The 26,198-nt window shown below is 37.8% G+C and overlaps 1 protein-coding gene across 1 annotated transcript in view; it reads right to left on the minus strand.

Moving 5' to 3' along the window:
• KLHL1 (kelch like family member 1) overlaps positions 1 to 26,198 on the minus strand; it is a 447,831-nt gene that overhangs the window by 261,944 nt on the left and 159,689 nt on the right. Inside the window, exon 4 of the mRNA XM_038387225.2 lies at positions 6,443 to 6,639. Coding sequence (XP_038243153.1) covers positions 6,443 to 6,639 — 197 coding nt within the window. The remainder of the gene's footprint in view (positions 1 to 6,442; positions 6,640 to 26,198) is intronic.

Raw genomic sequence — 26,198 nt, forward strand, 5'->3', positions numbered from 1 at the left:
ATGCAAACATTCCATTGAGATATCCACATTCAGAAATTCTCAAAAACTATGTTGAATAGGCAATAGAACACACACAAGTTACTATAATGATGACACAAGGACCCCTGCTTTTGCTCTCCACACCATCCACCACCTTATATGTGCACAAGTACTCTCCCATTACACAGTATGCCAGCAGTAGTGTGGTTGAGGGTAAATACAGGTAAACAGGTTTCAGAGTAGCAGCCGTGTTAGTCTGTATTCGCAAAAAGAAAAGGAGTACTTGTGGCACCTTAGAGACTAACAAATTTATTTGAGCATAAGCTTTCGTGAGCTACAGCTCACTTCATCAAATGCATCCGATGAAGAGAGCTGTAGCTCACGAAAGCTTATGCTCAAATAAATTTGTTAGTCTCTAAGGTGCCACAAGTACTCCTTTTCTTTTTTACAGGTAAACAGTTCGCCCACTTTTCAATTTATGGAATGTGGAGTTTAGTTTACTTGAGTTTACCCTTTTTTAAAACCACTACACCACCGCTTGTCAGTGGTTGCAGAAGAAAAATACAATCAGATCGTCTTTCTGAAAAGAGAGAGGTCCAGCAAGAAGACTATTGCAATAGTCTAAGCAAGAAATAATTAAGGAAATAATCAAAATGCTAATTAGAAAAGGAACTGTTTATTGTTACTCTAGTTTGAGATTTTTAAAATGTTGATATTTTAATCTACAAGAGTGAATGATCAAATTGATATGGACTGTAAAAAGCCATGCTGCAGGCACAAAGAACTCCCAACCAGGACTGTAATATAACCAAGAGTCATGCATGAAGGACATTCAGTGTGTGTGTGTGTGTAAAACAAAGAAAAAGGATTGTTAACCTTTTCCTTTCTGATATTTATGTCACAGTTTGGAATGGTTGGAAACAGGGATAAATGGGGACAAGGGAAGAACTCCTGTTGTGAAAAAATGGGTTTCTAAAGATAGATTTCCTAGTATTCCAGGCATACTATTTAACATATGTTACTTTCTGTAGTTAATGCAACAATTTCAAAATCATGTTTCAAAGTAACAATCTGATTACAAACAGAAAATGAGTTCATTTGTTGAAGTCAGGACAGAATTTTGACCAAAGTAATTTACACTGCAACAATTCATTTCACATTCAGAAGAGCAGGAAGCAACCTTAGCTCATCCCTTGACCATACTGCTTGATCATACCACACTATCTTGAAATAAGCAAGTACTTTTATGCATCCCCCAGAAAAAAAAAAACCCACAAATGAACACATACAAACAAACAGAAAAACCAAAACCACCCACCAACCAAATCAAAAATGCCTAACAAAGCTGCCTAACCATCTTGTGACCTCCCACTCCTAGGCATCTTTTAGGTACCTACATTTGAAAATCTGCTCCCAACGTACTTAATGACTCACTTTTTGAATTTTTTTTTTCGCTTTTTATCCTGATTTGGGACAATATTTTTTCCACAAAATCTCAGCAATCTTCAATCAATGAAATGCCACAATATTTCATTTTGTGAACACAAGCACATTCTTGCAGCTGGCATGTTTCAGTGTTTCTGAAATGAAATATGCTCCCCAAGCTCCCAAGGATCCACCAGGTGGGTTTCTGAGAGGCTGTTTGATGTTAGAGGAAGTTGGGTGAACACCAGGCAATTTTCTAACCTGCTTGATTTCCATTGAAAGTTTTGACAAAATACCATGCTCCCAACAGAATGTTTCAATTTCAATAAATCGGCATTTTCTGGGATAAAAATGATGCAGCAGACAATTTCTGACCAGCTCTCCTATTAACCATTATTAACATGAAACCTCACTATAGCATTTTTAAATTAAATCTTTGATACAAATAGGAGATGATAGGTGTGGCATTGAGGAGCAGGGTGGGAAACAAATATAGTGATGAGATTCTATATTGTTCCTGATTTAATAGGAAAATGTATCAACATAATATCCTGAATGATCATTTGTAGTTATGAAAATCAAGATCCCAATCGAGCGTTTAAGCACGTTTAATTTAAGCACATGCTTAATCACTAGAGTAGTCCCCATTTATACTTTTCTATGCATGAAGAGAAGCCATATGTTTACAGACTGATCAACAAGGAATAACTAAATTAAAGTCTCTGTGAGAGGGGTGTGTGTGTGAGAACAAAATGTTGGTTGTTCCTGCAACATAGTCGGAATTCTTAGGAAATTAAAAGTTCAGTGTGTAGAAAATAGACTTCACTGTGACAACTCATCTGCTTAAAATTAGCATGTGTGTAGGTGCTTTTGCTGTATTAAGACCAAAGAGCCCAACGGTATGAAGTACTGTAAAAGTACTCTTGAAAAGTGCTGAGTGACTTCAACTCCTATTTCATACAATGGGAGTTGAAAGTGTTCTGCACCTCACATGTGATTAATACAGCTATGAAACTGACATCTTTGGTTTCTGTGCACTTAACCTTTAAAAATCTAAGAATTCTGACTGTTGCAGGGACAGCAGCTATTTTGTTCACACATATTATGCTCCTCATTGAAAATTTAGTTCTGTTCTTCTTCTTGAGTTTCTCAAACTAAAATAAATCTTATTCATACTGAAAATATATATTTGACTCATTGTCCAAGGGCAAGAGTGGAGATAATAAGGGCCTAGACAGAGCGCTCTCTCTCCAATAAGATGAACAACATTTGGAAATTTGCTGTATTTAAAACCTATATGCTGCTTTTGTGTTTGAATTGCTTGATTTTTACTAACTTTTATCCTTCTTTCCCCTTATTTATTTTCCCCATAGATGTTTTTGGTAACCTTTCCTCTCTGCTCCTTCCTCCCTCCCCCCAGCCTTTGTCTTCATTTGGCTTTTGCATTCTAAGCACATAATAGTCAAATTTCTCACTGAAAACTGAGATAGAATAGAATAGAATAGAAAATATGAATGGCCTGATGTATCCATGTATGGAGAGGGAGCCTATGCCTGTGAAAGTGGGAGTTCTGCCTCTTTGGCATACTACCTATTTTCCTAAAAAGAAAAGGAGTACTTGTGGCACCTTAGAGACTAACAAATTTATTAGTCTCTAAGGTGCCACAAGTACTCCTTCTCTTTTTGCGAATACAGACTAACACGGCTGCTACTCTGATACCTATTTTCCTGTGGCTGTATAGCAGTCCGTCCAGAAGGGCTGAATGGTAGCTGAAAGAGAAGGGGCAAGGGGAAGAAGGGAGAGTATGAGGGAGACAGCTTGTTTCTCCAGATTCTCCTTTTCCAAACAATTGAGAAATAGGAGCAAATGTTAAAAACAGCACTATATTTTACCAATTTGCACTACTTTTCATTCTCTGCTTTGGAACCATGCCAACTCCTCAGGGGTATCCCGTAACTGTACAGTACATGTAAGCTCTGGAAGCATGTCTCAACAGAAGGCATGCTGCCATGGTAGGGGAAAAATTGATGGGATTTAGTGTCAAGATGCTACAAGACCATCTATGCCAATGCACCCCAGCTCCTGTAGCTCCTCCAGAATTCATGGTCGAAGAAGAGTTGAAATTCCATCTTCCTCATGACAGTGACTGCCATCTTTGTGACAAGAATGGGAAAAATGAAATGACTGTCAACTCACAGAGTTCCTTTCCCCTATTGAGCTGTTCTCCAGTAGGGGAGAATGGAGCTTATAAAACAAACTGACAAGCTAGAGTTTATTGACATTCCCCCCCATTATAATAAAAGTTATATTATAATGAAAATTGAACATTCAGTGACTGAGAACTAAATTACTAATGACTTTCTGAATCTTTAGGTGCAGCATCCCATAATTTTTAAAACAAAGTAAAATATATCATGTCACTATAGGGAAAACACCAGAGCAGAAATGATCAACCGGGGGGTTATCACTTGGAGAATATAATGTTTAACAGATATAAGATACTGAGACTGAGAATTTCTTGGTACTATCTCAGTATAAGAATGCTTTTATCTCTTGAAGACAATTTTTGGCATCATTTCATTTGCTGTCATTATTCTTTGGCTGGTTGATATTTTTGACCCATTAATAAAATATATTGTGTTTTGGATTACCAGTTCTATATTCTCTAAGTGTCCATGTAGTCAGTTCTGATTCCTACTCATTCACTTGGTATAATATAATAATTTTAGTGATAAATATCCAGTCACAAGTACAATGTTTCTGAAGTTTGAAAAAAAAAGTTTAAAAAATAATTTTAAAAAACCATGTTCTTTAACTCTACAAAAGCCTTTGAAGGTCTGCAGTATTTTCCAAATTTGTCCCTGATTTTTCCCCCACTGTTTCCATTATGCTTGATATTCTGACAGTTCTGTAGCTCATATGAGAAATTATTTAGGTCTTGTAATTAAGAAAATTAGCTAGAGAAATTCAATTCACCTGTTTCCGTATTTTTTCATGCCTCAAATTACCTTTTGGTTTCATGAAAAGTAAACACACTTGAATCTTGAAAGTATGCATTCATTCATCCTTTTTATAGCCTTGAAGTCAGAAACATTCATAACAAATCATTATTAGTTTGTTCGGCGCTCCAAAAATGTTAAACTTTTACAAAATAAAAATGTAATGTAAAACACTACAGCTAAAGGATTACAAATTACTTATTATGCAAAAAACTGATTTTGAAAAGATGCATAAATGTAACTCTATATTTCATCTATCAAGTAATCAGACATGTATAGGATCAAGTTTTCCATTAGTTAGAGGATCATTTATGTACACAGAATAATACACATACCTGTATGTGCACATTTGCATATTTATCTGATTTCAAAGGCAGCCATCATAGTGTAGCTACATATGCAATTACAATTACACATGCAACTTGGGTCTTGGTTTTGAAAATGTGACCTTCAAAATGTACTTCTAGAGTTTACCACTTAGACAAAGTAACTTAATATAAAAGCCAACTTATTAGTTACAACTGGTTTTCCTTGCTGGCCTGCAGTCCTCTCTAGGGCCATTTTCCCATTGCATGAAATTCAATGTTTGCTTAACAGCTTGAAGATCAGGCCCCCTGTCTCCAAAAAGCTGTGCATAAGCTACTCATATCTCAGAAACAGGTTCAAAATAAAAACTGAAGTAAATTACATATATCAGATATGAGCAATCAATTCTGCAATAACAAGAAACTCCAAAATCAAACCAAATCAAACAAGTGTAATGACCAAAAAAATGAAATGAATTTCATTTTCATATGTTCAGTAGATTATTACAAAGGTCAATATCTGCACTAAGTGCCAGATTCAGATTCAAATCCAGTGACCTGTGGAATTTACATTCTAAGGCACAGAAGTTTCAATGCATATTTTGAAACTTCTGTAATGGTATATTAATATTCACATGCATATAATCACATCAGCATTAGTGGTCTGAAAGCATCTGTGTTATTATATGGTACTTAATAATCAAGCAATAGAAGAAGTATGCTTTTTAAAACGAAGAACTGGCTGGAGAAACCAAGCAGCTGCATCAAAAACTTTCCTATTATTTCACTAATAATTTCAGTCTAGACCAGAAGGGACCATCATCTCTCTAGAGGTGAGAGGTGATCTGGTCTCCATGTAAACCTCATCTCATGAGCCAGATGTCCTTAATTGCAGCAAACCATGCAGAATTAAATGATTCTACAGATAGGTTTTGGTATTTTGGCAGGCAACATTTTTTCTACATTGAGTCTGATTAATTTCTAATAATGTTAATGTGATGTCAGCCTGTGGATTATAGTGGGTATCATTTAAAGTACTGTATGATATAGAATCTGTAGCTCTTTTTTAAATGATAATTTTAATCATTACTGCACATGAGAGAGAGAAGAGAAAAGGCAAAAAAAATACATTGAAGAGATTTAATTTTGCCTTTCCTCTTCCCTCTCATGTGCATTAACGATTAAAATGATCATTTAAAAAAAATAATTACAGATTTTATATCATACAGAACTTTAAATGACACCAACTACAACCCACAGGCTGATATCACATTAACATTATTAGAAATTAATTGGAATCAATGTAGAAAAAATGTTGCCTACTAAAATTCTTAAATACACTGAAGAATATCATTAAGCATAAAGCTTCCCTATATCCAAAAGCAGGCACAATAGAAACCTTTATAAAAAATATTTTGAGGCCTTGAGATTCATTTTCACTAAAGAAACATGAACCTCATGAAATAGTATGCTACTGTAATTACAGCACATCCTGAACAGTGTCTTATCAGTTAATTCATTCACCATTCAGGGTGACATTCTGTGACTTTATTCCATTTCAGTACCACACACTACAGGCGTCCCCGCTGGCTTTAATAGGATCACTTGTGGAGCATAGGACTGTTCAGTAAGAGTAATGGCAGCAGAATTGTATCTCAAATGCTAGTGAGATACTTTGAAAATAATATATATTATTCACATTAGTATAATTGAAATATACTGAAATTGCCTTACCATGGTGTAGCTGTGAGCCACCTTCATAAGATCTATGCACCCCTGTGCATCAGCAAATGCTCGTATTCCCAAACAGTTGGATGGATGTAAAAGCTTCATTAGAAAATGGCAGCAAACCTCTACTACTTGTGGGAGTTGAAGGAGGCAGGCAGCTGCCAGAAGGTTTTCAATGGTGTCCTCCTTCAATTCCAAGCAACCTGAAAAAGAGATTAAGATACATATTATTTCCTGTATGTGTGTCTACATAAGAAAACACTTGCCAAATGGGATTTTAGCAAACAAGCCAGTAATAAATAAATGCTAACCTGCTGTATGATGGTCAGATGACAACCTTAACACCAACATTTATTATTGTTTAAGCCTGCCTTGGTGGCATATGGGAATCAGAGTTAACTCTTCATTGGGCATCAATAGCCAATTTGTAGGTAGTGCAGATCCAGATGGTTGCAGAAATTTGTGAAGCAAATCACACAATGGGAATTTTTTAAATTGTTCCTAGTCTTAAAATATATCTATCAGGCAAATCAAATGCTTGCAGTTTGGATTAGAGTCTTTCAGGCTCTTATAAAACCACAAGTTGGCCAAATGTAATTTTCAGGCTTAAAAAAACCCACACATACAAAAAAAGTGTGTTGAGTGGGCCATGCCAGTGAGACCTAAAATGACCTCAGGTAGTTTTTAGGCCAGGCTGCAGGGAGGACAGAAGAGGGGATGGTATGGAGGACTTATGGAAGGTAATATTTTAACTGTTTTCACTTTCATTTTAACTGCTCAGTTCTCAAAACCTGAAACCAATGCCATGGAACTATTAAGTCTTCAAGAAAACCTTCTAAGTTATAGGCAGTCTTAACCTTTAAAACATCTTGCATTATTAAAATTTGATTTTCAAAATAAAATAATATAATAATAATAATTAATAACAATAACAATAATATTTTTCTAAACATATATAAGCAGGGTCTGAATGAGCTCTCCTCTGAGAGTGGAGAAAGACTTCAGGAGCAGACTGTATTTACATAAACACTCCTACTCTGCCTAGGTACCCAGCAGATAGAGCTGTGTTGCCCAAAGTGATCAACTTTGGCTGCTCCTGGGTTACAAATCACTTTATTACTGAATGCAGGTGTTGTGAAATATTATCAATGTTGTTATCTTTACTGTATGAGCAAAGGGGAGCAGAACTTTGCTTAGTCTGGCCTGACTGAGGGGTCACTCTCAACTGAAAGGAACTAGCTAAGCCAGGGGATCGAATGCTAGATCCAGTGAAAATAAGATGGGAGTAGAGACAGGTGTCCATGCTAGGAGGTAGGCTCTATCTCAGAGCCCCAGGCATGGTTTAATCTGCTCCTTCCCCACTGTTTAAAAGACAGAACTAAGTAATGCTCTATTAGGAGTCTTTTGTTTTGTTAAATGATCACTAAAGCTGAAATCACTTGTTGCCAGGAGAGCATTTCTGCCCAGTCTGCTTAAGTTCCTCCACTAGTAGCTGACAATCACTGAAAACTGAAAATCATTAAGAGTTGGGGGGAACCCTCAAATGACTGACCTACAGAGTCGCAGTATAGAAGCAGATGGTAGAAGGTGACTGTGTGCAGAACAGCGGCTGGCAGGGCAGCCAGCCAGCCAGAGCAAGTGCTCAGAGGTGGAGCAATCAAGGTGCCTTCTCCCTGTCCCAGGTGGGAGGTGAACTTACACACATGCACCTCTGAACCCTGGGTCCTCATTGACCCAGGACAACGACTCTGAGTGGGGTGTGGTGAGAGAGCAGAGAGGGGCACAGTAAAGGAAATTTTGGTTGTAGAACTCAAGCAAATGAAGCAGAAGACACTGGAACATGCACTCTGGGGTGGGTGTCCTGTTCACGGTATTATGTTTATGAATCCTGCTTACAGCATTTTCCCTATTCAATATTGGGTAACTTCCTACACTCAGACACTCTGCTTGTGTGAGGGGAAGTATTGCCTCAGAGAGGCACCCAGGTCAGTGTGCAATTTTCCAAGGTTACTGGGTGGGCTCGAGCTCGTATTGTATTGTTGAAAAGGAACCCCTAGATATTGAACCCACCCCTGGTTACTGCTGATTCCACATGGCAGAAGGTTTACACATATAAGTAACAAAAGATGATAGAGTACAGAGTAATATTAGTGACAAGGATTTGAAATATGCATGGCATAGCCTCCCTTATGCAATGCTCATGGTGGTGACTTAAACGCCACAATTTATGAAATTGCCAAAGACAAGGGAAGCTGGTCTCCATGGGTGTGTGTCTCAAGGATTCCAGTGTTTCATCACTTAGATACAGCGACATAGCCCATAAAAATATTATTGATTCAATTAGATAAGCGAAGTAAAGTAAGATTGGGCCTGACAAAGGATTGAAAGAAGTGGAAACCTAGAAAAGATTTTTGATATATTGGATTAAACATCTCTATATCATCTAGGCTCTGATCACCTCATGCTGAAATCTATGTCAAAGCTCCCACTGGCTTCAGTGGTACAGGACTGAGACCCTAGATTATTATATGACTGTAAAGGCCTTGATTCACTGGCTTCAATGGGACTATTCATAATACATGAGTATTTGCAGGAATGGGGTCCAAATTTCCAAATTTGTGAATGTTTGTTCACAACTATAATTAAGAAGACTTGATATATGAGGACTTCAGGGTAAATTTAACTTAAGTTATAATATACAAGCATGGATTTTTTAGATCATAAAGTTTTTGAGATAAAAAATATCAGATATTAAAACTGATACAACACTTGACATTAACCCAAAGGTCAGAAATTCAGTAATTATATTCCATTTTTAGTTGTTATTTCACAGTTCATGCTTTATCTTCTAAATTTAGTTATACATCTCAAACACCAATAAGTAGAAAACATGTAATGTTGCATCATTCTAATGAGAGTACCACTACAAAACATTACCTACATTATAAAGATGACAAATTAGAGGTCATTAGGGAAGAAATAAATAAGAAACTATGGAAATTAATACATGCAAAAGTACAGTACTTAAGATAATTTCTGAAAAAAACATGCTAAGAAAATAGCACTTTGATTTTACTTTTACTGTACTGATCAAAACATTTAAAATATAAGGCAAAGATTAAAGTGCATATTGATCTTGCTGTTTAAAGTAATATAGTTTCACTATTAAATAACCTCTATGTTTTTCCACATCCAAATTTTTTGTTCACTGTCATAATAAGGGAAAAAAATCGACAAGTCTTAATTCTATCACCAACTATTGAACAATTCTGAAAAAAAAAAACCTTCTTGGCATCTTAAATAAAACAGCACTAGATATTTAAAGGAAAACCCAACACTTTATCTTTTGATATAAAAAACAAAAACAAAATGCATTAGCCATAGCATGGAATATAAATTTCGGACCTTCTCTGCTTCCTCTCTTTTAATACAATAAGGGCTTGATATAACAGGGAAGTAAACAATTGTTCCTCACTAGAATTAGTTAAAATGTACCCATCAAAATTTCTAAAAATATGCAAAAGTATAAAACAAATTCCAAAATAGGACTAACATCTAAAGACTGAAACCTTTGATCATTACCCCAAATTCAAACAATTCTTCCTTCATGTGTAAAATATTTAAGGCTTGGAAACATGAGTTCTAGCAGACGGAGGTAGGGAGGTGCATTCCCGGGTGCAGGATCCTCCGCCTAGAATGAGCTGACACCAGACCTCTCACAATTAAATTAGAAAACTATCTGCTTGAACACCTCGGCTATTTCCAACTGTCATGACATCACACAACGAGAAAGCAGTCACTGAAATTCAAGGCATTATACCAAAAATACTTGGAACAAACCATTTAGAGCCAACAATTTCTTTGATCAACATAGCCATCTTCTATTAAAACTACACATCAATAGGCTTATATATATATATAAAACTCAAATGTATTCAACAAAGGATTTATATGAACATATTTCAGCTAAAGCTTGATCATGAATAACTTGGTGTAACTATTGCTTCAAGCAGCTGCTATTCATAATTGCATTTTGTGAATGATCACCTAAGGAATATTGCATTGTTTGTGCTCCTTAACTGGATGACTTCTATACATGAAAACAGTTATCAAGAGACCAACATGAACACGTACGGTATGAATGCTCATGGAAATATACGTTCACATAAGTATTGGCATATGGACACATATGCATGTAAAGCTTCCTTTAAACAAGTATTCTAGAGAATGAAATTTTGCTCACATGAATATTTCCAAACACCAAATAATGCAAACACCAAAGCAGCTGAACAAGAAATCCCATAACATAACACCCCTGCTCATGACCCCGAGAAGCTGTTCTCCACCAGTTCATTAATTTCCTTCACTCACTAATGAAACATGGACAGAATAAGGAGTCAATTGCTGATCAGGGGAGTTATCCTTGTTCTGTTCAACAGTGGAACACTCCCACATGGGTGCATGGCCCACACCCTCCTCATATTCTCTAGGTGGAACACAAGATAGATGCAATCACATTTGCTCCAACCCATCAGAGACAAACACCTACAAAATCTCTATCAAGCATTCTTACAACTACAATACCCAATACCCTGCTGAAGTGAAGAACCAGATTGACAGAGCCAGAAGAGCACGCAGAAGTCATCTACTACAGGACAGGCCCAACAAAGAAAATAACAGAACTACCCATCACCTTCAGCCCCCAACTAAAACCTCTCCAGCGCATCATCAAGGATCTACAACCTATCCTGAAGGATGACCCATCACTCTCACAGATCTTGGGAGACAGGCCAGTCCTTGCTTACAGACAGCCCCCCAATCTGAAGCAAATACTCACCAGCAACCACACACCACACAACAGAACCACTAACCCAGGAACCTATCCTCGCAACAAAGCCTGTTGCCAACTCTGTCCACATATCTATTCAGGGGACACCATCATAGGGCCTAATCACATCAGCCACACTATCAGAGGCTCGTTCACCTGAGCATCTACCAATGTGATATATGCCATCATGTGCCAGCAATGCCCCTCTGCCATGTACATTGGCCAAACTGGACAGTCTCTACATCAAAGAATGAATGGACACAAATCAGACGTCAAGAATTATAACATTCAAAAACCAGTCGGAGAACACTTCTATCTCTCTGGTCACTCGATTACAGACCTGAGAGTGGCTATCCTTCAAAAAAAAAGCTTCAAAAACAGACTCCAACGAGAGACTCCTGAATTGGAATTAATTTGCAAACTGGATACAATTAACTTAGGCTTGAATAGAGACTGGGAGTGGATGTGTCATTACACAAAGTAAAACTACCTCCCCATGTTTCCCCCCCACACACCATTTCTCAGATGTTCTTGTCAACTGCTGGGAATGTCCCACCTTGATAATCACTACAAAAGTTCTACCCCTCCTCCCCCCCTTGCTCTCCTGCACGTAATAGCTCACCTTAAGTGATCACTCTGGTTACACTGTGTATGGTAACACCCATTGTTTCATGTTCTCTATGTATATAAATCTCCCCACTGTATTTTCCACTGAATGCATCCGATGAAGTGAGCTGTAGCTCATGAAAGCTTACGCTCAAATAAATTTGTTCATCTCTAAGGTGCCACAAGTACTCCTTTTCTTTTTGCGAATACAGACTAACACGGCTGCTTCTCTGAAAAAAGATAGAATGACTTCTATCTCCCCTACCCCTCATCCTGCCCATTCACGCTAACAACTAAGACAATTACGATAGCCATAAGGGGCATTAGTGGGATTAAAATAGGCTTTAGTGCACACAAATTGATCCTGTTCACAGATGATATATTAATTTGCATAACTAATATGGCCATTTTGCAGCATTTTTTTTTATGGCAGAGTATGAACTAGTATGTGGCTTCAAGGTGAACCTATCAAGGAAACAGACAAATGGATTTAGATACCTGGGGATATGGGTATGCTGAAGTTTGATAGCTCTTCTTAAAAACTAAATGCAGTGATTTCATCTCCATGCTTAAAAATCCTAGGATAAGAGCAAAAAAGTTATATGTGGCTAACTTGAAACAGGGGGTTGCTGCTTCCAAATTGCAGATGTGATTGGAGGGCTCTGATTCTTTTAAAAGTGGGCCTCAATTTGCCTTTTGTGCACAAATCTGGCTTTATTGTGTAAAGTGTTACCTTCAACAGGTGTTAGGCACTGCTTAGAAACTTTTCAATATCCCTCTAGGTCTTGAAGTATTTTTGTAAAACTAACTCTAAATGACAAAATCACTTTTTAAAATGACAATTAGGATCCTAGTTGCTTTTTAAAATTTTGATCTAAGTGTACTCCGATGTCAAATGCTTCAAGATGGTCAAAGAGGAAAAGCAGTAAAGAAGCTCAGGAAATACAAACTTTTAACCCAAAAGAATGATCTGCATTCTTTGACAATTTGATACTGAAAATGAGAAGATCCGAGCACTCAATCAAAATTTCTTAACAGGGCTATTCATTTTTAGTTACTGATTTGTTTTATTTCCCCACCAGCTTTACAAAATGCAATATGCCACCTGACCAACAGCTCCAGTCTGGTCAAAACAAATTAACTAAGGCTCAGAATCTCATTTTGTATTACATTAATTAAAATTAATAAAAAATGTATGGGAAACAATCAATAGAAAATTTAATGGATTATAATTACTATGCTAAATTATAGTTCTATTTGTGTCAAATTGTATGTGTATTGATTATGCAGAAATAAAAATGTCAGTCTGTAGGATGCATCCTTATAATGAATATTGTTATAATTTGTATTACCTTGTTATACAAGGCTTGATGACTACGGAATAAATATTCCCTAGTCCCTTCTTTCCTTTGATAGCCCTGTTCTCTGAACAACTGTCATTGGTTTTAATATATTTTCTGCTCAAATTCTTACCCTTTTAGGCCATGATCCCATAACTGCCTCTGAGGGAATAGGGGAGGGGAACTCTTGTGGAGCCCCACCTACCTCCATAGGGTCCACTTGTGTGGAGTTAATTGCAAGATCAGAAATAGAATAAATCCCCTTACCTTTGGGTGTGCAACAACTGCAGCTCTTGACCCTTAATGTTTGAAACCCTTCAGTTTCACTATAACATAAACAGTTATATTATAATTTTTTCAAGACATTCTGTTCTGGTGAGCTGCTGATGTAATTGAGAGGTAATACAGGTCTTCTAGTAAGTCTCTGATTTTCAAATTAAACAGAAAATGTTGTCCAGCCATAATTACTCCTTTCCCCAACGTTATCCACTGTATGTCATTTCCTGTAGTAATTTCAACATAAACTCCTGCTTTGAATTTATGTTTTGTCATATTAGGAAACTACTTTTTCAAACTGTACTCAATTGGTCCTTTCCTTCAGCTCCCATTCAAGACTGTTAAACAAATAGAAAATCTGCTATCTTGTCCATATAAGACCTCAGATTTTTTACCACTATTCATGACTCAGGAGCACATTCTATGGAGTGTGTTAGATCCCCAACAGCGGTTGGCTAGTATTATAGCATCAGTGTCCTGGGATGGTTTTATTACCAAGAAATTGTAATTGTTTCTTTTGAATGCTGTCTTTGTTACCGGTTTCAGAGTAGCAGCCGTGTTAGTCTGTATTTGCAAAAAGAAAAGGAGTACTTGTGGCCCCTTAGAGACTAACAAATTTATTTGAGCATAAGCTTTCATGAGAAGTGAGCTGTAGCTCACGAAAGCTTATGATCAAATAAATTTGTTAGTCTCTAAGGGGCCACAAGTACTCCTTGTCTTTGTTACCATAATCAATGCCTTTGTCAACTTATGGCCATGAGAAAAAGTGCTTTACGTAAGGCTATACTTTACATCAATCCAGAAACTTCAGTCAGTGCAGAATGGCAATAGATGATCCATGATCTGCACTGACTGTCCGTTTGTTTCTGGATTGATTTTCATAAAATCATAGAACTGGAAGGGACCTCGAGAGGTCATCAAGTCAAGTTCCCTGCACTCAAGGCAGGACTAAGTATTATCTAGATCATCCCTGACAGGTGTTTGTCCAACCTGCTCTTAAAAATCCCCAATGATGGAGATTCCATCACCTCCCTAGGCAATTTATTCCAGTGCTTAACCACTGTGACAGTTAGGAAGTTTTTCCTAATGTCCAACCTAACCGCCCGTGCTCCAATGTAAGCCCACTGCTTATTGTCCTATCCTTAGAGGTTAAGAAGAACAATTTTTCTTCCTTCTCCTCGTAACCTTTTATGTACTTGAAAACTGTTATCATGTCCCCTCTTAGTCTTCTCTTCTCCACACTAAACAAACCCAGTTTTTTCAATCTTCCCTCACAAGTCATGTTTTCGAGATATTTAATCATGTTTGTTGCTCTTCTCTGGACTTGATCCAAGTTGTCCACATCTTTCCTGAAATATGGCACACAGAACTGGACACAATACTCCACTTGAGTCCTAATGAGCACGGAGTAGAGCAGAAGAATTACTTCTCGTGTCTTGCTTACAATACTCCTGCTAATACATCCCAGAATGATGTTTGCTTTTTTTTTTGCAACAGTGTTACACTGTTGACTCATATTTATCTTATGATCCACTATGACACCCAGATCCCTTTCTGCAGTACTCCTTCCTAGTCAGTCATTTTGTATGTGTGCAACTGATTGTTCTTTCCTAAGTGGAGTACTTTGCATTTGTCCTTATTGAATTTCATCCTATTTACTTCAGACCATTTTTCCAGTTTGTCAAGATCATTTTGAATTTAAATCCATCTTCTAAAGCACTTGCAACCCCTCTCAGCTTGCTATTGTCCACAAACTTTATGTGTATGCTTTATGCCATTATCTAAACCATTGATTAAAATATTGAAGAGAACCAGACCCAGAACCGATCCCTGCAGAACCCCACTCGTTATGCCCTTCCAGCATGACTGTAAACCACTGATAACTACTCTCTGGGAATGATTTTCCAACCAGTTATGCACCCACCTTATAGTAGCTCCAGCTAGGTTGTATTTCCCTAGTTCTTTTATGAGAAGGTCATGGGAGACAGTATCAAAAACCTTACTAAAATCAAGATATACCACATCTACCGTTTCCTCCCTTTCCACAAGGCTTGTTACCCTGTCAAGGAAAGCTATCAGGTTGGTTTGGCATGATTTGTTCTAGACAAATCCATGCTGACTGTTATTTATCACCTTATTATCTTCTGGGTTTTCAAATTGATTGCTTAATTATTTGCTATATTATCTTTCTGGGTACAGACGTTACGCTAACTGGTCTGTAATTCCCCAGGTTGTCCTTATTTCCCTTTTATAGATGGGCACAATATTTGTCCTTTTCCAGTCTTCTGGAATCTCTCCCATCTTCTGTGACTTTTCAAAGATAATTACTAATGGCTCAGATATCTCCCCAGTCAGCTCCTTGCATATTCTAGGATGCATTTCAACAGGCTCTGGTGATTTGAAGACATCTAACTTATGTAAGTAATTTTTTACTTGTTTTTTCCCTAGTTTAGACTCTAATCCTACCCCATTTTCACTGGCAGTCACTATATTAGATGTCACATTGCCATCAACCTTTTTGGTGAAAACCGAAACAAAGAAGACATTAAGCAGCTTTGCCATTTCCATATTTTCTGTTATTGTCTTCCCTTGTCATTGAGTAATGGGTATACTCTATCCTTGGTCTTCCTCTTACTTCTAATGTATTGTAGAGTGTTTTCTTGTTTCCTTTTATGTCCCTAACTAGTTTGATCTCGTGTTGTGCCTTGGCTTTTCTAATTTTGTCGCTACATACTTGTGTTATTTGTTTATATTGATCCTTTGTAGTTTGACTGAGTTTCCACTTTTTGTAGGACTCTTTTTTGAATTTTAGATCATTGAAGATCTCCTGGTTAAGCTACGGTTGCCTCTTGCCATACTTCCTATCTTTCCAAAGAGTGGGATAGTTTGCTCTTGTGCCCTTAATAATGTCTCTTTGAAAAACTGCCAGGTTTCTTCAATTTTAAAGAGTTAGATTTAACCTATAGTGCTATAGATGTCTTGGGACCTTTCTACATGAGAGATTGCTTCTCCTTATATGCCACCACATTGCAGCTGTGATCAGCTGGATACCTCATGTATTAAAAAAAGATGATGGTGGCAGTATGTATGCAGTTCAAAGGTGCCTCAGTTCTGGACCAAATTCCCCTCCCTGGTCATCCTGTTCTTGTGAGCTGTTGCAGATGATGGGTTTTGTTGGATGTTAGATATGTGTGGAAAGGAAGGGATTTCTGTGTTTTAGGTTTTATAGGGGGATTAATGTTTTTGTCAGTCAGAGTTAAGCTGCTGTTTTTTTTTCTATTCTTGTAAGTGGTGTCAGAGGCATCTTGATATTTTGGATAGGCATCCTGTTTATTAATGTAAAAATCCTAATTAATTAATTAATTAAAAGAAAATTGGTATGGTTAATCTCTCACACAGATGGGTGGACACTCAGCTGTATTTTTGGAGGAAAGAATTAAATTAATCACTCACTTTTTTAAAAGGCTATTTATTCGTTCGCCATCAGTGGGGGGGGGAAAATCAGCATTCTCCATCCCGTGTATGCACAGATGTGCATGCTTGGTGGCATTGGCAGTGTAAAAGAATGCACGACTTGAAGAAAATTGAAAGGAACACAGTGCCCTTTATCTAAACTATTCAAGAAACACTAGGATACTATTTTGTGCAGGGCATTTCAATTCACCAGTTCATGGCCTTTTGTAGTCAAGTATCTTTCTTAAGACAATCTACTCTTCCTAGTTCCAAGGGAAACATTAGTATAGACATTCAAGGTCCCTTCCAGCTCTACATTTATATAATTCTATGATTACAGGATAAAACAGGTTCTCATATTTTCTATAATCAATAAGACATGGCTGTATCTTTGTCTTATTCTAGTGAATACAGAAGGCAAATTAGAAGAATAAGTTACTGTATATCATTAAGATATGCAATATTTGTTTCCCATTGTAACCTAAATACATTCACATTAAATTCCTAAACTTTTTTTCTAATTTATCAGTTGAATGCTGGTTTGATATTAGTAAACCTCAAAGTTAACTAGAGCCCCCATTCCTTAGCACAGCATTTGTAACTATACAAGATTCATTTAAATAACATTTCTACTTACTTTCCAGGGGGATTTCATTGTACAAAGCATTCTAAAGAATTAGTTATAAAATACAGTAATGCTGCAGGAAGAAGGATACATTCAAAGGACCAAATTAACTCCTGACATAAGAGGTGAAACTCCCTTTGAAATCCAAAGTTGTTCTTGCTAATTTAGCCAGAGTTAAATTTGGACCATATATTTTTCTCCTTCATTATACATGTGTATATTACATTTACTATTAAAGAGTTTACAAACAGATTACAGATTTTAAAAAAAATATATCAGGATCATCACTAGTTTTGGTATCCCTGAACCTCTTCATATAACGGATGGGTATTATCCTTCTCCTCTACTGACTTTTGTCAGAGACAGGATACTGAACTAGATGGAACTTGTGTTAGGCAAACTCATAGCCAGACCAAGGTTGTTTGCTCAGCTGACATGCTTCACCCCTCCCACAGAGCCTGAAATGACTCATCACTCAGGCATGCAGCAGCAGCTCAGCTGCAGGGACTGATCCTGTCAGCAGAGCCTGCAAAGCCTCAGCCTTCAGACATGCTGCAGCCTATCCATGGGCAGGAACTGCGTCAGATGACCTCCACGCACAAGTATTTTACTGACCCTGCCAGAGCTGCAAGTTAGTCTGTGCAACAGCACTACCTGGCCATGAGCCCTCCTGCTACCTCACAGTGTGACAGACTCCCTAGGCTTCCAGTCTGCTCTTGGTCTCGTTCCTGTTCCTACCCCAAGCTTGCCTGGGCCTTCTTCCAGCCCCCTTTAGCCTTGTCCATGCCCCATCCTGACCAGTTCCAGCCCTGAACCCAACTCCTGACCCCCAGAGCTTTGAACTGACTTCAATCCATCTTCAACATTTGGCCTGCTTCCTAACTCTGACTATGATCCTCTCCACAGATTCTGACCCCAGTTCTGACACCCGGCTTGTCCGTGGCTACCAGTACTGGACACCTAGATCCCAGAGTGTGAAATCTTGGGTCTGATCTAGTTTGGCAAATTTTATGTGCCAACTGAATCGAAAGACAAATCCTATAGGATTCAGCAGGCCCTATATCTATCTCCACTCACATCTAAAATGTTTCAACATTACTGAAAATGAAGAAAAGCGTAGTTGTAAGGTCAAGAAAGGGCCAATACTCCAGAAAATGATGCTAAAGATAGCATTCTGCACACTGCTCAACTTGAACTGTAAGAGGATTGTAAATCACATTAGTTTTAACTGGATAACTGAATTAGAAGTGGTTTGATTGGAGTGTATTCATGGCCCTAGGAGCTTTTTACAAAGTAATTTTGTTTATCTACTAGCGTCAAGTCCTAAGTCTAAGCAGAGACCCACTAAAGCCATTGTGTGCTACACCATGTAACATAAGAAGTTAATGGGTTGGATGCAGGTTCTTGGCCTTAGAAAGAAAAAAAAACAGAGTTCAGAGTTCTCCTGTTGCTTGAAAAATGAGGCCTTATTACTGTGCAAATAGATATTGACTCTGAGTTTCCCCCAGATATTGGCATCTGACCCTTAATTCTATAATTTGGCTCACATAATAAATTTAGCCTAGGTATAATAGGGGAAGTTTGTTTTCCTTAGATCAGCATTCTATTACCTCAGAGATTAAATCTAGTCCACTTATAGTTTCAATGAACCATTGAACTACAGCAAAACTGCATGAAAGGACATGAACTAATTGAATTTCTGTGATTCCTATTGGTCCAACACAACAGTCACTGTAAGATTAGGTTAGTTTAAACACAAACCTTTTTGAACATTGGGATTGACATACTATACAAATTAGATAAATGCACAATTTGGCAAGAACATTTTTCACCATCCTTGGAAGGATTCACAATGATTCTAGAGAGACAAATTATTATGGCAATGTCTTATTTTTATTTAGAGATAGATTGCCAGCTATAAAAAAGCCAGAATGTTGCTTACAGGCAGTTGTCTGTAAAATAAAGACAATAAAGCCACAGGTAAATGGAGTAAAGGATGTATCTAAGGAAGTGCTGTTGGCCAGACTATGTTTTCATATCAATTGCAGAGACAGCAGATGTAGGATTAGAGCAAATACATGCTGCTTTAGATTATAGGAAGGTGAGTGTAACTTTTTATTCCATTTAACCATTCTGCTGTGCAGTGAATTCTTACTTTTGGAGATTGTCTTGCAATATTCTCAAAAGTTACCATGCCCCTATACCTTTCACAGAAATGCTAACAAATACTCATTTATAAAGATAACACAAATTATTATTTAACACTACACAAGTAACATGCAGATTATTTCCACATATAACACATCCAAGAGTTCCATTTAAATAAAATCAAACCAATCAATTCTAAGTTTAATATATTTCTGGTATTTTCTTTGTGACAAGTATTATCTTATAACAAGTTAAATGTTATGATGCATTTAAGAGCCACGTTTTCCCACTAAATATATTTTTTTTCCATAAGTAGTAGAGTAAAACACATACATTAAAAATTGCAAGCAATCTACTGATTTGAAGACTGAGTAATTAGTATTCTAGAGAAAAAAACTGTAAATTACAGCAATACTTTACTAATGCATTGGCATAATACATATAATTTGAATTAAACTTTCATTTACTTTGTAATGAAAACTACTTATTTTAGATAATAAAATAATGTGTGATGATTCAATTATAAAAATAATTTCTTACAAAATTTATTTAAATTATTCAATTACAGATGCTTGTTGGTGAAAAAAAATACGCAATACAGATATTATAGCTTATATTTGTATATATTTTCTTCATGTTTTCTGCCCTAAGCAAGTTGTGTTTTAAGGACATGTATTACATACTAGATTTTAATTAATTTTGCTGCAGACATTGCTTGCTCACAGCAATATTAAACACACTTCACTATTATAGAAGGGTTGTTGTTTGGCAGTTTAATTTCCTACCCATCTTCCTAGCACTACTAGATGGACAGCTCCCTTTATTTAAGCCATACCCTTATCAATTCTGTATAGAACTTGATGCTCTGCGGGTAACCTTGTAATTCCACCTTGCAATTTTTTTTAGAACTCTATTTATTTATACATCAGTGAACATGGTACATTTTCACAGTATCTCATGATGCTAGTGTCTATCCACACAGGATATTCACAGAGAAGATAATTTAATGACTTTTTCTTTATAACCAAGCACTACAATTATTTTAAATAATATAATACACTTAAGAAGAAAATAATATTTCGGCAAGGACTGGTCATTATCAAAAGTAAAAGTCAACAAACCATCAGACTAACATTTTGCACACATACAGTACAGCAACTTTCAAAATCAGGCAAACATTATATACAGCTTTTACTTAATATACTTAAGTACATGTATAACTTTGTTCACATGAGTAGTCTAAAAGTTATGCCAATGTTTGCTTGAAGAACTGGAGTTATTAAGGCTCAATCTTTCATTCCTTATGTACTGAAAGCTGTCTACAATGTTAATTGGAGTTTTAAACATTTGAGGATATAACCATTATCCCTATTTCACAAAATGGGGGGGAGAAACAAAGAACTTGATGCTGTGAGATACTATGTGCCTCCTGTGAGTCAAAGGCGGCTGAGCATGCAGAGCAACTGGAAGGATTGAGCCCAAAGAGGTCAAGTGACTTATTCAACATCACACAGTGCACAAGGCAAAAATGCTGACAGCCATGTTAGTAATGCAATACACTGTTTATGTTAATGGAACACGATTCCTTTTATGAAAAAAGATAATAACTGATAACTAAATTAAAGAACTCAATTTAACTGGAGAAATGATTTCTTGATCCATCATGTTAATGCCTTTTCTGGGCTAGAACAAGTTCATATCACATGATGCACTGTCACAATTTCCAGCTAGGAAGCATGAAGACCCCTTTTATTTTACTCGACAAGTGTAACTTACCAAAGCTATTCCTTGGCTTCTTGCATTTTTTCCCTCCACAATAATTGTTTGATTGCTTGACCCAAGGGATTTATAATTACTGATTTCAATTATACATGGAAGGCTTGAAAAAGAGACTTGACAGTATTTTCTTTTTAGTTAAATAAACATAGACCCATAATGAAAATAGGAGACCCTGACACTTTTCCTGGTGTGTCTTTCAGGTAATTTTGGTACTTTTCCTCTAGGTATTTAAATTTGGTAGGTGCCCAATGTAACTTAAAATCTTTTGGTAGGATTTGGTTTGCAAAGACTACAATAAAATGGCCACAGATTCATTTAAGTTAAGGAATATGGAACAGCTTCCTGAAAGTATGAAGTAGATCCTGTACCTGAGGTACAGCATTTTGGTTAGAGGTTAAATATATTTAACAAGTCAAAGAATGAAATTTTATGTTCCTGGATTCCAACTTGACTCCTTCAAAATTTATTAAAATTTGTAAAAAATACTATTCATATGCTCTAGAAACCATTGGCATAACGTGACAAATTATACATTAAAACTTAGTAATGCAATTCAGTATAATCCATCACCAGCAAACCAGGCTTCAATCATAGAATCATAGGACTGGAAAGGACCTCAAGAGGTCATCTAGTCCAGTCCCCTGCACTCATGGCAAGATTAAGTATTATCTAGACCATACCTGACAGGTGTTTGTCTAATCTGATCTTTAAAATCTCCAATGATGGTATGACATTCCCCTCGGTGTTATCTAGACCGGTGATCTGCTAGGCCACTCCAATCCTTGACTCTGGAAGCCAGCCTTACCCTGCTCTGCTGTGAGAACCCCCACTCCCGCGCTGTTCACGCACAGCCTCTAGCATGTAAGCTGCTCCCAGCTACTTGCAAGTGAATGACACTAGCAAATATCTCCAGTCCCAGACACAACCATAGGAATCTCCATCTTGCAGTGTCCAGTTATGCCCACTGGACACTGCAAGCTTATATGAATTCATGAATTTAACAAAGAAATTGATATGTACCAGGCTTGTTATCCAAAGGGAAGCCTCTGACATACTTCAAACCAAACACATTACTTCAGGAAGAATAAACAAGCAGATTTATTAGCTATAAAGATACATTTTAAATGATTATAAGTCAAAGCATAATAAGTCAGATTTGATCAAATGAAATAAAAGCAAAACACATTCTAAGGTGATCTTAACACTTTCAATGTCCTTACAAACTTAGATGCTTCTCACCACAGGCTGATGCTCTTCAGCCAGGCTCTCCCCTTTGATCAGTGCTTCAGTCAGTTGTTGGTGGTGGTGGTGTCTTTAGATGGAGGTAGAAGAGAGAGACAGCATGGCAAATGTCTCCCTTTTATCATGTCCTGTCTTCCCTCTTGGCTTTGCACCCCCACCCTCACCTTCAGAGTCAGGTGAGCATTACTGAGTCTCTCCAAGCAGAGCTGAGCAATTCCCCTGATGTGGACTGATGCAGGTGAGCTATTGCATTGTAGGTCCCTTGCTGGACAATGGTTGTTGATGGGTTGATTGATACCCTGCCCGGGCATTGGTTACTTTCCTTGCTGTTGCCTCTGGGGAGATAACATCTGGCTGATTCCCCAATTTACATGCTTTAGTGACTACCATAGAACACAATTCTCAAAACTTCATATGTGTTAATGATACACATATATGAATACAGAAAAGACTTTCAGCAGATCATAACCTTTCCCCTGATACCTTACTAGGCATGCTTTATATGTAAGATCACAATGCTACAGATGGAGATTCCATAGTCTTTGACAATTTATTCCAGTGCTTAAACACCTTGACAGCTAGGAAGATTTTCCTGATGTCCAACCTAAAACTCCCTTGCTGCAATTTAAACCCATTGATTCTTGTTCTATCCTCAGAGGTTAAGAAGAACATTTTTTTCTCCCTCCTCCTTGTAACAACTTTTTATGTACTTGAAAACTGTTATCCTGTCCCCTCTCAGTCTTCTCTTTTCCAGACTAAACAAACACAATGTTTTCAATCTTCCCGCATAGGTCATGTTTTCTAGACCTTTAATAATTTTGGTTGCTCTTCTCTGGACTCTCTCTAATTTGTCCACATCTTTCCTAAAATGTGGCATCCAGAACTGAACACAATACTTCAGTTGAGGCCTAATGAGAGGTGGAGTAGAGCAGAAGAATTACTTCTCATGTCTTGCTTACGGCACTCCTGCTAACACATCCCAGAATTATGTTCGCTTTTTTTTTTGCAACAGTGTTACACTGTTGACTTATATTTAGTTTGTGATCCACTATGACCCCAGATGTCTTTCTAAAGTCAAGAAATATCACATTTGCCATGTCCCCCCATCCACAAGGCTTGTTACCCTCTCAAAGAAAGATATCAGGTTGGTTTGACATCATTTCTTCTTGACAAATCCATGCTGACTGTTACTTATCACCTTATTATCTTCTAGATGTTTGCAAATTGATTGCTTAATTATTTGCTATATTATCTTTCTGGGTACAGAGGTTAAGCTAACTGGTCTGTAATTCCCCAGGTTGTCCTTATTTCCCTTTTATAGATGGGCACAATATTTGTCCTTTTCCAGTCTTCTGGAATCTCTCACATCTTCTGTGACTTTTCAGAGATAATTACTAATGGCTCAGATATCTCCCCAGTCAGCTCCTTGAGTATTCTAAGATGCATTTCATCAGGCCTTGGTGACTTGAGGACATCTAATTTGCGTAAATAATTTTTATCTTATTCTTTCCCTATTTTATCCTCTGATCCTACCTCATTTTCACTGGCATTCACTATGTTAGATGTCCAATCACCACCAACCTCCTTGGTGAAAACTGAAACTGAAAAAAGAAATCATTAAGCACCTCTGCCATTTCCACATTTTCTGTGATTGTCTCCCCCCCATCAACATCCTTCCAACAATTCTCCACTCTTACATTTCCTGTCCATTTTCAAATGGCTAAATCAATCAGTCAAACAAACAAACAAACAAACAAACAGGTAAACCTTGAAACATCCCTGAAGGTCAACAGATTTGGGCTATTTAAGACTGTAGTAAGGCAAAGTAGCCTCCCTCTGGACCAAACTTGCCCTTCCTCCCATATGAAAACAGAGGGTCAGGACAGAAGTATAAAGGGAGGGCCCTTTAGCTCAGTTTTTGCTCATGGATGCTTGGAGCCCTCTGTCGGATCCCAGCCCAGTCACTGACCCATGCAGTGCCCTGCCAATGGAGGAGGCTGAGGGCAGGGTGGATTTGCTAGCGCCAACATCAGCCAATTATGGAGCTGTGAGAGAGATCTCGCTGCCAGCAAAGCAATGCTAGTGAAGTGCATTAGGAAGTAGCCCATGGTAACCAGACATTGATCCAGTTGTTCTGCCAGGAAAAGAGGCAGCATGTTTTGGTTGTTTTGCACCTGACCAAGTGGCAAGACTACCTGATACTGTTAAGGCTCTTGGCTAGGTCCCCCTACCTCTGGTCACAACCCTCCCCCCACACACACACACACCTGGGACTGGCTATCAACCCAAATGAGGCCTAAATCTGTGGCCACAGACTCTTGCTTTGCCCCGCCCAGAGGACCAGAACCCGAAGACTGTTTCTTTACTGTCTGCCCCAACCTGAAGGCCGTGGCCATAGGTCATTTGTTTGTGGTGCTGTCCCACCCAGAGGGACAGAAAGCCAATTGTTGGAGTCAGCCATGATGAAACAGAGTGGCCTCCCTCCGAACTTGAGAAGGAAGGATCATTACACCAAGAAAGATAAAATACTTTCATCCTTGGGGACATTCACAGAGAACATTCTGCCACTAGCCACTTCTGATTTACACCAAAAATGTTCGTACCCTCTTGTATGTCTCTGCTGATCTCAGTTCTGGCAGTGTGGCACAAGGTGAAGCAGTCTCTCACAGGCTAGACCCACAAAGGATCTTAGGCATTGCAACACCTAATTATTAGGTGCCTAGTCACTCAGTGGAATCCACAGCCCTTATTTAGGTACCTGCACTCTATGTACAATACACAGGGAGAGATAGGTGCCTAAGAATGGGATACACAAAAACCGGAATGCTAAGTGAGGAGACAGGAGGAAATGCTGAGGACAGTGATGTGGCCTAAGCCCCATACCCCTTATGGAGTTAGGTACTTATCTGAGCTATGAACCCTCTCCCAGAGTTAGGTGCCTAAGTTGTTTTGTTTTTTGCAAGAAATGGTATTTTAATTCTCCCCACCCCATAACTTTTAGCACAGTTGTTAAGACACTCACCAAGGATGTTGGAGTAGGGATTTGAACCAGAAGGTGGGAGACCAAATTCAAATTTCTTCTCCACATCAGACTTTAAGTGCTTACAGGGTTTGGTGGGAACTCACTTGGGGGCTGGAGGGTCTCAGGGGTGCCTAAATGTTGGACTTCCGTATCTAACTGCCACTTTAGATGCCTAAGCCACTTTGTGGATTTAGACTCGGGTAGATTAGTAGATAAGGATAATACAAAAAAAATAGCAAAAGTTCAATGACTATTGCATATAATAAGGATGATAAACAGCTTTGCTTTGTTCCCCTCAGAAGCTTAGAGAGCTCTGATTATACATTCATCAATATTGTAACTGGTAGATTTTGATCAGAGACTGATCCATGTACAAAATTGGGCACCAATATTGAAAAATTCTGGAGCTGAAAATAAATCTCCTAAAGAAGCCATTTGACTGT

This window comes from Dermochelys coriacea, chromosome 1 (assembly GCF_009764565.3).
Source record: "Dermochelys coriacea isolate rDerCor1 chromosome 1, rDerCor1.pri.v4, whole genome shotgun sequence".
NCBI lineage: Eukaryota > Metazoa > Chordata > Testudines > Dermochelyidae > Dermochelys > Dermochelys coriacea.